The sequence below is a fragment of the Neoarius graeffei genome, chromosome 7 (genome assembly GCF_027579695.1).
Source record: "Neoarius graeffei isolate fNeoGra1 chromosome 7, fNeoGra1.pri, whole genome shotgun sequence".
Taxonomy (NCBI): domain Eukaryota; kingdom Metazoa; phylum Chordata; class Actinopteri; order Siluriformes; family Ariidae; genus Neoarius; species Neoarius graeffei.
The window spans coordinates 91,549,919-91,562,279 of NC_083575.1; the positions used below are offsets into that span (position 1 = coordinate 91,549,919).

The following is a 12,361-nucleotide window of genomic DNA, read 5'->3' on the forward strand; positions in this document are numbered from 1 at the left end:
ACACGGGGGGACCTAGTGAATGACCTGCAGAGAGCTGGGACCAAAGTAACAAAGGCTACCATCAGTAACACACTACGCCGCCAGGGACTCAAATCCTGCAGTGCCAGACGTGTCCCCCTGCTTAAGCCAGTACATGTCCAGGCCCATCTGAAGTTTGCTAGAGAGCATTTGGATGATCCAGAAGAGGATTGGGAGAATGTCATATGGTCAGATGAAACCAAAATATAACTTTTTGGTAAAAACTCAACTTGTTGTGTTTGGAGGAGAAAGAATGCTGAGTTGCATCCAAAGAACACCATACCTACTGTGAAGCATGGGGGTGGAAACATCATGCTTTGGGGCTGTTTTTCTGCAAAGGGACCAGGAGGACTGATTCATGTAAAGGAAAGAATGAATGGGGCCAGGTATTGTGAGATTTTGAGTGAAAACCTCCTTCCATCAGCAAGGGCATTGAATATGAAACGTGGCTGGGTCTTTCAGCATGACAATGATCCCAAACACACCACCCGGGCAATGAAGGAGTGGCTTCGTAAGAAGCATTTCAAGGTCCTGGAGTGGCCTAGCCAGTCTCCAGATCTCAACCCCATAGAAAATCTTTGGAGGGAGTTGAAAGTCCGTGTTGCCCAGCGACAGCCCCAAAACATCACTGCTCTAGAGGAGATCTGCATAGAGGAATGGGCCAAAATACCAGCAACAGAGTGTGAAAACCTTGTGAAGACTTACAGAAAATGTTTGACTTCTGTCATTGCCAACAAAGGGTATATAACAAAGTATTGAGATGAACTTTTGTTATTGACCAAATACTTATTTTCCACCATAATTTGCAAATAAATTCTTTAAAAATCAGACAATGTGATTTTCTGGATTTTTTTTCCTCATTTTGTCTCTCATAGTTGAGGTACACCTATGATGAAAATTACAGGCCTCTCTCATCTTTTTAAGTGGGAGAGCTTACACAATTGGTGACTGACTAAATACTTTTTTGCCCCACTGTATATATAGGAACTCGATCATAAATATAATAATAGCTTTGTTTATAGTCAGTGGTGATAAACTGAAACAAAAAATACTCTGGCCCCCTAGGTATGGTTCACAAACCCTACTTTGAGAACCACTGATCTACACAATCCAGAAGAAGAAAAAAGAACATATTGCAATTTTGTATCTTCATGCTTCCTTTAAGACACATGAAGCCATCCAACAGCAACTTTTCAACCAACTGCTCATGCTAAGTCACGGATAGCTGTAGCATCACCAGGATATGAAATTGTGATACAAGATGACCAAACCTCTTCTTTTGGGAGATCATAGCAATAACTCTTATTTTGTCTGCTTATTTTGGAGTCATAAAGAACACATTGGGGGCAACATTCAGGACAAGACTCACCTTATAGAATAAAGGACATTGCCATTCTTGAATATCCTCAGCAGCTTGTTGTCAGTGGTGACATCGTGAAAGTGTGCACCTTTTTCATTGGCAAAGAACAGATCCGGTTTCCAGATGGAGTCTAACATGGAGGGGTCGAGGTCAAGAGAGTCGTCTGGGTACTCGCTGTAGGCTAGGCGTGGATCGTTCCACTGCTGACGCAGGAAGATGTTCACTCTGTAATCCTGAGAGGAAAAGAACGGTTTGATGTCAGTCAAAGCCAAGAGTCATGGAACAGATGATTCCTTCAAGAGAATGAATCTTTACTGGCTGATAACTCATAAGAGAATTCTAGAAATTCTCAGATTAACCTGAACTCATACAGTTTGCTGTAATCAGTATTTGTGTAATACATGGTGTAGCATGTACACTACACATATATGGTGTCCTTTGGAGTTCTTGCAATTCAGTGTCATTCAATTTTTAGAACTGTACTCCTTATATTATTGTTTATTTGTTTTTTAAGACATGATAGTGAGTATTTGATCTGAACGGCACCATGATATTAATTATTGCTGCATTGTACTGTCCGTGTAGTAACTACCACATGATACCGACTCCACCAGCTAACACGACTGTATCATAATGAACATTCTGGAGATATACGCATGTATTGGGACATTTCTTTTTTCAGAACAAACACTTCCAAACCCCAATTACATCTCTATATCAGGATGGTTAAATGGTAAATAAGGGTTTTTTATGGTCAACAGTTTCTCCAACGCATGTTAGCCATGACCTAAAGGTTAGAGAAGCAGCTTTGAGACCAAGAGGTCACTGGTTCAATTCCCTGGACCAGCAGGAATGGCTGAAGTGCTCTTGAGCAAGGCACCTAACCCCAAACTGCTCCCCCAATGGTATCTGGGTATGTGGTACATCGCTCTGGATAAGAGCATCTGCTAAATGCCATTAATGTAATGTTAGTCAGTAAAGATCATAGTCATGTTTGTCTTGGTGTTAATACTGGGACATTTTAAGGTAATTTTATGTCTGATATCTTACACTGCAAATGGAATAGACACATTATTATAGAGAACTGAATGACAACATGATCAAGTCCTGTCTTGTCATGCAGTTATAGGAAAATAATCAAGATTAGGATGGTGTGGTGAAGTTCATTATTTTCCTATAACAGCACATCCCAAAGTGTTTGATTCCTCTTTTACAAAAGCAAATTGCCAGTGATTCCAGTTTCTTATTTTTTGAAAGAATGACATCACATTTTTTTTTTATCCATTTATAGTTACTTTTGTTGTTCTGGAACATCCACAAAACAAACAAAACAAAACAAAAACCATTAAGTCTTTCCCTTACTAATATCTCATTTTTCTCTGTCCTGAAGTAAAAAAAAAAAAAAAAAGCTTTACATGTGCTTGTTACAAAATGCTGACACTGGAGACTCCTTCCATAAATGTTACATAAATGTTTCCTTACCAAATAAATAAATAAATAAATAAATAAATAAATCACCATTTCAACAAGGTTATTAATCTATTCACATAGAATGTTTACCAGATCAGTTCCTATGATTGAACTCTTACTGTAGACATGATAATGTATTAGAACACATGCATTAATATACACTACCGTTCAAAAGTTTGGGGTCACTTTGAAATGTCCTTATTTTTGAAAGAAAAGCACTGTTCTTTTCAATGAAGCTCACTTTAAACTAATCAGAAATCCACTCTATACATTGCTAATGTGGTAAATGACTATTCTAGCTGCAAATGTCTGGTTTTTGGTGCAATATCTCCATAGGTGTATAGAGGCCCATTTCCAGCAACTCTCACTCCAGTGTTCTAATGGTACAATGTGTTTGCTCATTGCCTCAGAAGGCTAATGGATGATTAGAAAACCCTTGTACAATCATGTTAGCACAGCTGAAAACAGTTGAGCTCTTTAGAGAAGCTATAAAACTGACCTTCCTTTGAAAAGATTGAGTTTCTGAAGCATCACATTTGTGGGGTCGATTAAATGCTCAAAATGGCCAGAAAAATGTCTCGACTATATTTTCTATTCATTTTACAACTTATGGTGGTAAATAAAAGTGTGACTTTTCATGGAAAACACAAAATTGTCTGGGTGATCCCAAACTTTTGAATGGTAGTGTGAGGGAATTTTAATGGATGAACATTATTATTCTCTGTGTTTCTGTATGTTGAACTAAAGTGGCTTAGTTACTGAGAAGAGATGTTTTTCCACATGCTGTAATCGCTTTTCTGTGGCCTTGGTGGTAATGAGCAGGGTGCTTGAGTTCGTCCTAACTACGCATCTTCTCATGATGTAACCACCTTTCCTGACCTCGGTGGTAATAAGCAGGGAGCTTGAGCTCTCCCTGACTCGCATCCGCCTGCACATACCAGAGCACGCCAGGTGCACGCTTTAACAAAGCTTCATAGAAAATCTTGAGCCAATCACGTGAAGACACAAGCAGTGAGCGAATGCTTTCAGAGTATAATAGATAACATTCCTAAAACACAACTCAGAGTGCGCGTACTCTCGGCATCATCAGAAGTGATGTCTTCTTCTATTCTTCTCTTTCCTTTCCTATTTTATCTCATCTCATTATCTCTAGCCGCTTTATCCTTCTACAGGGTCGCAGGCAAGCTGGAGCCTATCCCAGCTGACTACGGGTGAAAGGCAGGGTACACCCTGGACAAGTCGCCAGGTCATCACAGGGCTGACACATAGACACAGACAACCATTCACACTCACATTCACACCTACGCTCAATTTAGAGTCACCAGTTAACCTAACCTGCATGTCTTTGGACTGTGGGGGAAACCGGAGCACCCGGAGGAAACCCACGCGGACACGGGGAGAACATGCAAACTCCACACAGAAAGGCCCTCGCCGGCCATGGGACTCGAACCCGGACCTTCTTGCTGTGAGGCGACAGCGCTAACCACTACACCACCGTGCCGCCCTTCCTATTTTATACATGTATATCTTTTATATGATCTACTATAATAAATGACTGAAAAGACAACTGTTAAGCATTCTGAAGTGTTTATTAGAAATTTCCATTACAGTAGTGTACACCTGATTTGCAGCTGCACGACTGTCAGAGGTGCTGTAATGGAAAATGAATCAACACCTTCTGACAAGTCAGAATTGAGAATTCAAGAACAGTCAGCTATATAGAAGCAATATTTGACAATGTAGATATAGTTATTAGAATAGAATGCCTTTTATTATCACTGCACAATGTACAACGAAATTTTTAGTTCATCATAGGAGAGCAAAGCCACTGCATACGTGTGCGCCGCCACTCTTGAGCACTTCAGCCCAAGGCTATCCCATGTTAACCTAACTGCATGTCTTTGAACTGTGGGGGAAACTGGAGCACCCGGAGGAAACCCACGCAGATATGGGGAGAACATACAAACTCCACACAGACAGGCCCTCGTCGGCCACTGGGCTCGAACCCAGGACCTTCTTGCTGTGAGGCGACAGTGCTAGCCTGCATTCAAAAACCCCAAATTAGATGAAATGCTACTCAACTGTCTGATGTCTCTCAGGAAATGTCTCAGCTGTACTGTTAAAATCATTAGCAACATCAGTATTCACATCATTCTATCAAAGAGCACAGCACCATCAGCCCACTCAGCCAATTAAATCAAACTGGCGCTTAGAGAATCTATTCAGCTGAACTTTTAACCTTTAATCAGAAACTTTACCCAGAGTAACCATGATCCAGTCCTCATTAACTCTGTAGCACTCTGAGATCTGAGTCAAGAATCTCAGATTTAATATCTTCTATCGAATTTTCAGTGCCATAGCAGACTGGAAGGAGCGTTGGGAGATTTCCAGAACATTCCACGAGGGCGATGAGTAGTCAGTGCTAATCTGGTTGACATATCGATCTACATGCTCTTGAGATGTTTCAGCACAATTAAACGGCATGTTGAAACGTCAGGCTTGACAAGCTCCAATAAATCATTCACAAGTGCTCTCAGAATTTTGGCAAATATCCAATTCAATCCAGACACCAGACGAGATCACAAGCGACAAACTGGACAACAGTTTAGCATCATTTCTTCAATGCAAGCCTCTCTCATAGTTACTAATGTTGGACAATCAATAAAGTCAATATGCATTTATACTGAAGCACATTCTTCAATAGGTTTCATGTCCCAAGTAGAAATTGTCTCTTTATACCACAAAGATGACATATAGAAGATGCCCAGTGCAAAGACCGATCCATCCATCCATTATCCATAACCACTTATCCTGTGCGAGGTCATGGGCAAGCTGGAGCCTATCCCAGCTGACTATGGGTGAGAGGCGGGGTACACCCTGGACAAGTCGCCAGGTCATCACAGGGCTGACACATAGAGACACACAACCATTCACACTCACATTCACACCTACGGTCAATTTAGAGCCACCAATTAGCCTAACCTGCATGTCTTTGGACTGTGGGGGAAACCGGAGCACCCGGAGGAAACCCACGCAGACATGGGGAGAACATGCAAAGTCCACACAGAAAGGCCCTCATCAGCCACTTGGCTCGAACCCAGAACCTTCTTGCTGTGAGGTGACAGTGCTGACCACTACACCACTGTGCCGCCCAGTGCAAAGACCTTAAACCTCTAAACTTCTGAAGCAAGATTACACCACAGTGCTCTTCAATTCACAAAGGATATAGGTTTATATTAATGCACTTGTTTCTATAAGAACAGTTTATACACAGGGATTTGTACAGCAGATGCTCCACATCATGTATAATAAAATACGTACTAAAAATGTGTTGTTGTTGTTGTTGTTGTTGAACAAAGAAAAATGGTAAGTTGTGGTGAAGTTTTTTTTGTCAGGAGAAATTTATATAACATTTATAGAAGGAGTCTTGGGTGTCAGTGCTTTGTAACAGTTATGGCCCTTTTCCACTACCCTTTTCCAGCTCACTTCAGCTCACTTCAGCCCGACACGGCTCGCGTTTCGACTATCTAAGAACAGCACGACTCAGCTCGCTTCAGCCCTGCTCAGCCCCCAAAACTCGCACGGTTTTGGAGTAGGGCTGAAGCGAGCCAAACCGAGCTGAGTGGGGCTAGGGGCGTGAGCAGACACTCCCCTGTGCACTGATTGGTGAGGAGGAGTGTCCTCACATGCCCACACACGCCCTGCGAGCACGCTGGGATCTGTAAACACCGTAAACCCGGAAGAAGGAGAATTACGAGAATTATGAAGCCTTATGCACCTCGCCTCATCTATACGCTCTTGCCAGTATCTGTTGGCATTGTCGGCGACAACAAGCCACAGCACCAAGACCAGCAATACTAATGACTCCATGTCCTCCATGTTTATTGTTTACTCTCCGGGTTGTGAGACTACTGCTTAAAAGATCACTGATGTCACTGTTTGCGCCGCCTAACGACATCACCTGACGTCCACCCACTTTCGCTAACTCCACCCAATGTGTCCACCCACTTCCAGCCAGCACGGTTCAGCGCGGTTGTAGTCGAAATGCAACTCCAACAGCCCCGCTCAGCTCGACTCAGCCCAACTCAGCACGACACGGCTCAGCCCGACTCAGCCGCGTTGGTAGTGGAAAAGCGGCATTAGAGAGTTTCTCAGTTCAGTTCAGGAAAGGAAAAGACAGAGAAGTAGTTTAAGTTTTCAAGTTTTTCAGTAAAACGACAAGCTACATTTTTGAAAAGTGGGGGGGGGGAGAGGCTTGTGAAGGAAATTTTCATCATTGCTGTAAGTAGGCATATCAGACACTCGCTGGCCATGCTGTGAAAACTGTCCATGCAGACGCTCATCTAAGTTTCCAAATCTGTCATTGCTTAACTCGTGAATATTTTCTATTGTGAATACTATCATTAAAAAGCTTATAATCCCTGCTTTCCAAAGAAATGTATCTTGTTAAGATCTGTTCAGTACTTTGGGAGTAAGGGCAGGTTGAACTTGGTACAACAGAGTAAAAACTCTGCTCATGTGACATCGGGAAACTGCCGGTGATTTTCTTTTTGAGTCACGGGAAAGCGGTCAGGCTCTCTCTCTCCTGATTAGTTTCCCCACTGGATTACTCATGAATATCAATCAGATCACTTTTATAGGGATGTTCTCTCCCTCTCACTGTTTCTGTTGAAGGATTCAGCAAAATTTTCCATTAGCTAGTTTTGATGTTATGATTCACGGGAGACTTTGAAACAGATTTTCATAGCTTTACCAACTTTTTTTTTTAAATCAAACTGATTCATGTAAATAAATAACTATTTTAGAAAATAACTGTAGTTGCTTTGATGAAAAATATTGAGATCTTAGTGGTCGGAATGATATTTTAAAAAAGTGGAAGTCAGAAATGTGTCGATTTCAGTTCAGTTAATGTGAATTGTTTATTGGATGTGGCTCACACAGTTTTTTTTTTGAGGTTTGCCTTGAAAGCTGTGAATATTAATCAAAATAATCATTTATATTCTTTCATATAAACACTAGTAGGCCCTACTAGAAATACAAAGGCCTACAGAGCACAAAGAGGGATTAGAAATAATCTTTCATTACTTTTTTATTTTGATAGAGAATGGTAGATGTGAATGGCATTCAATGCTTATTTATGCAGATTTTATAATTAATATTGATTTCTCCTTCTTTGTGATGTATAAATGAGAGTTAAGATCAGCTTTATACTGCACAAATAAAGGCATTTGGTGAAACTTTGAAAAAGAGAGTGTACCGATTTAATATTTTACCTAATTGGCATAATTAATACTAATTAAATACTAATTTGCATAATTTGTTTTGACTAATTTTTTTAAACTTTCCTACCAATTTCCATGTAAATATCTTGAAAAATAGAAAAGTTATTAAGAAAAAAAATCATTTAATCTCATTGGTTAATGAGGCCCATTTTGGACCATGTGATCCTCATCTCATCTCATTATCTCTAGCCGCTTTATCCTGTTCTACAGGGTCGCAGGCAAGCTGGAGCCTATCCCAGCTGACTACGGGCGAAAGGCGGGGTACACCCTGGACAAGTCGCCAGGTCATCACAGGGCTGACACATAGACACAGACAACCATTCACACTCACATTCACACCTACGCTCAATTTAGAGTCACCAGTTAACCTAACCTGCATGTCTTTGGACTGTGGGGGAAACCGGAGCACCCGGAGGAAACCTACGCGGACACGGGGAGAACATGCAAACTCCGCACAGAAAGGCCCTCGCCATCCACAGGGCTCGAACCCAGACCTTCTTGCTGTGAGGCGACAGCGCTAACCACCACACCACCGTGCTGCCACCATGTGATCCTCATACAGAATATTACGGTATTTTTCTAAAAATTAAGACATTTTTTCAATCCTTGATTTGTAATATCTCAAGAACTGATAAACATTTTAATTCTGCAAAAAGTATGCTGTTCTGCATTCAGTTCTGAATTCAGTGAGAGCAATTTCAAGCAATTTGGATTGAATTTGAATTTTCACTTGATATGCCTACTGTAATGCATGTGATTACAGGAACCACATTATCTCTTGGATATTCCACAACATTAAATCTAACAGGGGAAGCCATGGCCTAATGTTTAAAGAAGCAGCTTTGGGACCAAAACATTGCTGTTTCAAGTCCCTGGACAAGCAGGAATGGCTGAAGTACCCATGAGCAAGGCACCTAACCCCCAACTGCTGTTCTGGATAAGAGCATCTGTTAAATGCCTGTAATGTAATTATAAACCATTAAAAAGCAGAATGTGTCATTCATTAATACTTTGTACATTGTAATCATTGGTAAGTCACTGTGATATGAGCAGAGCAATACACTTCTGACAGGTAACCACCCCAGCGTTTATTATTTTCATATCACAGCATAATATGTAAGCTGTAAAATGTAAGCTTTCGTTTTTCCAACACAGGAAGGTCTTAAGGAATTTTTGCTTTCTTGGTAATATGGCCAGAATGTTAAATTCAAATCCCAAACTGCTCCTGTGGACTAGAGTCATAACCTTTTTCTGCTCAGCTCAGTTGCAGGTCACTTTAGATAAATACATCTGCAACTAGAAGGGAACTCATATGGTAGAGTGCATACCTCCGCCAAGCCAGGCCACATATTATCAACATCAAAATCACATCACTTGAAGCTAGGATAATACTAAAGCTGTCCACCAAATTTCATCCAAATCCATTCACTACTTTTTGAGTTACGTTGGGAAGAGACAAAAAAGTCCTTGATATACAAACATATCCGGATTTACATCAAAATCTAATAAATTGTTCCTTGGCCCATGGGTCACCTTTCCTTAAAATTTAATCAAAATCTGTTCATTACTTTTTGAGCTACGTTGGGAACCAACAAACAGAAGCAAAAACATCACCTCCTCCAACAAAGTTGGTAGAGGCAATTAAATAAATCTAAAAAAAAAAATTCTATATTTAATTTAACTTAAAAAAAAGCATTATTGATGATTGTTAATCACCTGAGGATAACCTTTTACCACAATCATGAAGCACATATGAGAAAGTACATTGGTGTAGCAGGTAGTGTTGCCACCTCACAACTCTGGGATCAGCCCTGAGCTCAAGTTACTGTGTGTTTACAGAGGTTTCCCTGTCAGGTTCCTCTGGGTTCTCCAGTTTCCTTGCACCTCTCAAAATATCCAGTAGGGTGGACTGAAGAGTCTAACGCTACGTTCACACTGCAAGGCTTAATGCTCAATTCCGATTTTTTTGTGAAATCCGATTTTTTTGTGAAGTCGTTCACATTAACAAATATATGCGACTTGTATGTGACCCTCAGTATGAACGAAAAGCGACCTAAAAGTGTTCCGCATGCGCATTGCAGGATACGACGACGTCACACGCAGTGAGCATGGCCAGTGTTTACGGAAGTAAAACCGCCCGGTTGCGGTATGACCCATCCAATCTAGCTTGAATAGCTGCATCCCCCCAAATGGAAATCAGCTCCCTAACCTCTGCGTCCTTCCATTGAGAAGATTCAGAACCTTCACAGCCCGAAGCGTCCCTCGCATTGATGTCATGCGCAGGGGCGCAGATACGTTTTTTGAACTGGGGGGGACAAAGCTGCCAGCAAACCAACCCCAACCCCGATATGCCTGTCAAACTTGTTGTGGGTTACCATAGCAACCAAGCTCGAGCTCGCAACCTGTGCAGACTGCACAGCTCAATCAACCGAATATCAGTCTTTGTTTTGTTTTATGTGAGTTGTTGCAACTATGTATACACTGCTGTGCACCTCAATAAACCGAATGGTAATTAGTCTTTTGATTTTTCCGTGAGGTTTGCCTTATGCAAAGAAAGACAGCATAGACATTTTTTCCTCCCTATAAGTGGGGGGGACCGAGCGAGGTGAATTTAAATCTGGGTGGGACGAGTCCCCCCCTCTATCTGCACCCGTGATTATGCGTCATGTTGTTGTAACTTTTTTTGAGAGACCCGCCGCCTACTTCAGCGCAGAATAGTGACGTTTGTGGCTTGTTGATGACGTGTAAGTCAGATGAATGCGACCTGGCGGTTCAGACTGAAGTTGCATATGAAAAGAGCGGATAGGAATCGGAATTAGGACCACATATCCAAACGGCCTGGGTCGGATTTGAAAAAAATTGGATCTGTGTCGTTCATATTGTCAATAAAAGATCGGATACAGGTCACATATGGGCGAAAAGATCGGATTTGAGTCACTTCAGCCTGCAGTGTGAACGTAGCCTAAAAGCCTCTAATGAGTGTGTGAATGTGTGTATAATGAATGGTGATGTACTAGCATCTCATTCAAGGTTCCCAGGATGGACTGTGGATCCACTGTGACCCTGACCACTATTAAACACTTACTGAAGATGGATAAATGAATAAATAAATAAACAGGTTAAGTAAATCAATAAAATGTTCTTTTAAACCGAATAAGCTGAAGTAGATACATTTGGGATGGTAATATCCTTGCTTCACTGTCCTTTTCTTGCATAACAAGTTAAAATATTTGTCACCAAAGCCTCCAAATGGATTCAGTGCAAAAGGAAGTGAAATGTTGTAATCTGTGCATGTGGGAGAATGATGATCAGTTCTGCGGTGATGGTCAGTACAGCTCCACTTTATTGTGATCACGTCACCAAGAGTAAGTCTGAATGAAGCTGATCACAGATGGCCATAGCCTGCATCTCCAAAAAGAAAAGCTCTTCAGTGATCTAAAGGTGGCATATGGGGCAGTCAGGGCGCTTAAAGCCTCCTGTTCTCTTTACTTCTGCACAGTAAACAGCAAGCCTAAGGAAAACCGCTAGCAACAGCACAATATGTTGCTTAAACGACTCGTATATTTATTATGTACGACAAGTCAGGAATTGAGCAAGATTTCATGAAGGTATTTTGCATATTATGTGACGTTATGATAAAGGTTAATCTGTAGGTGACCTGTATGCTAATACATAATTATTTATTTATAAGGAAACATAACTTCAAAACACAAAGTGAAACAAATGTGGGATTGTTGCTTAAAAATTAAACCAACAAACCCTCTTTATCTTATATTCCGATACTCTCTCCAAAATTATTGGCACCAGCGATCATAAAGAAATATATAAAATGATCAAAATGCATGCAGGAGACAAAGAACAAAGTAGGGAACTGTATCATTTGTATCTTAAAATGCCTTTTTAAACATTTCTGTACTGTGCATTCCAAATTATCGGTACTCCTGCTCTATTAATATCAAACGACGTGTTCGCTACAGGGAACAACAGCACTGAGTTTCTTTTTTTACTGCCAACCATCTGTCTCTGGTTTTGTAATCTCTTTGATACTCAATGGCAGAACCTTACAATTGAGAAGAGAGCTTTTAAGAGAGTTCTCTCGGACACTGTAATGCCGCTTTTCCACTACAAACGCGGCTGAGTTGGGCTGAGCCGTGCCGCGCTGAGTTGGGCTGAGTGGGGCTGTTGGAGTTGCATTTCGACTACAACCGCGCTGAACCGTGCTGGCTGGAAG

General features: G+C 41.2%; 1 protein-coding gene across 2 annotated transcripts in view; it reads right to left on the reverse strand.

Annotated features, from left to right (window-relative positions):
- Positions 1 to 12,361, reverse strand: part of glra3 (glycine receptor, alpha 3) — a 220,158-nt gene that overhangs the window by 119,032 nt on the left and 88,765 nt on the right. For both annotated transcript variants that reach the window (XM_060924886.1, XM_060924887.1), the window contains one exon: positions 1,388 to 1,611. In XM_060924886.1, the coding sequence (XP_060780869.1) occupies positions 1,388 to 1,611 (224 nt within the window). The remainder of the gene's footprint in view (positions 1 to 1,387; positions 1,612 to 12,361) is intronic.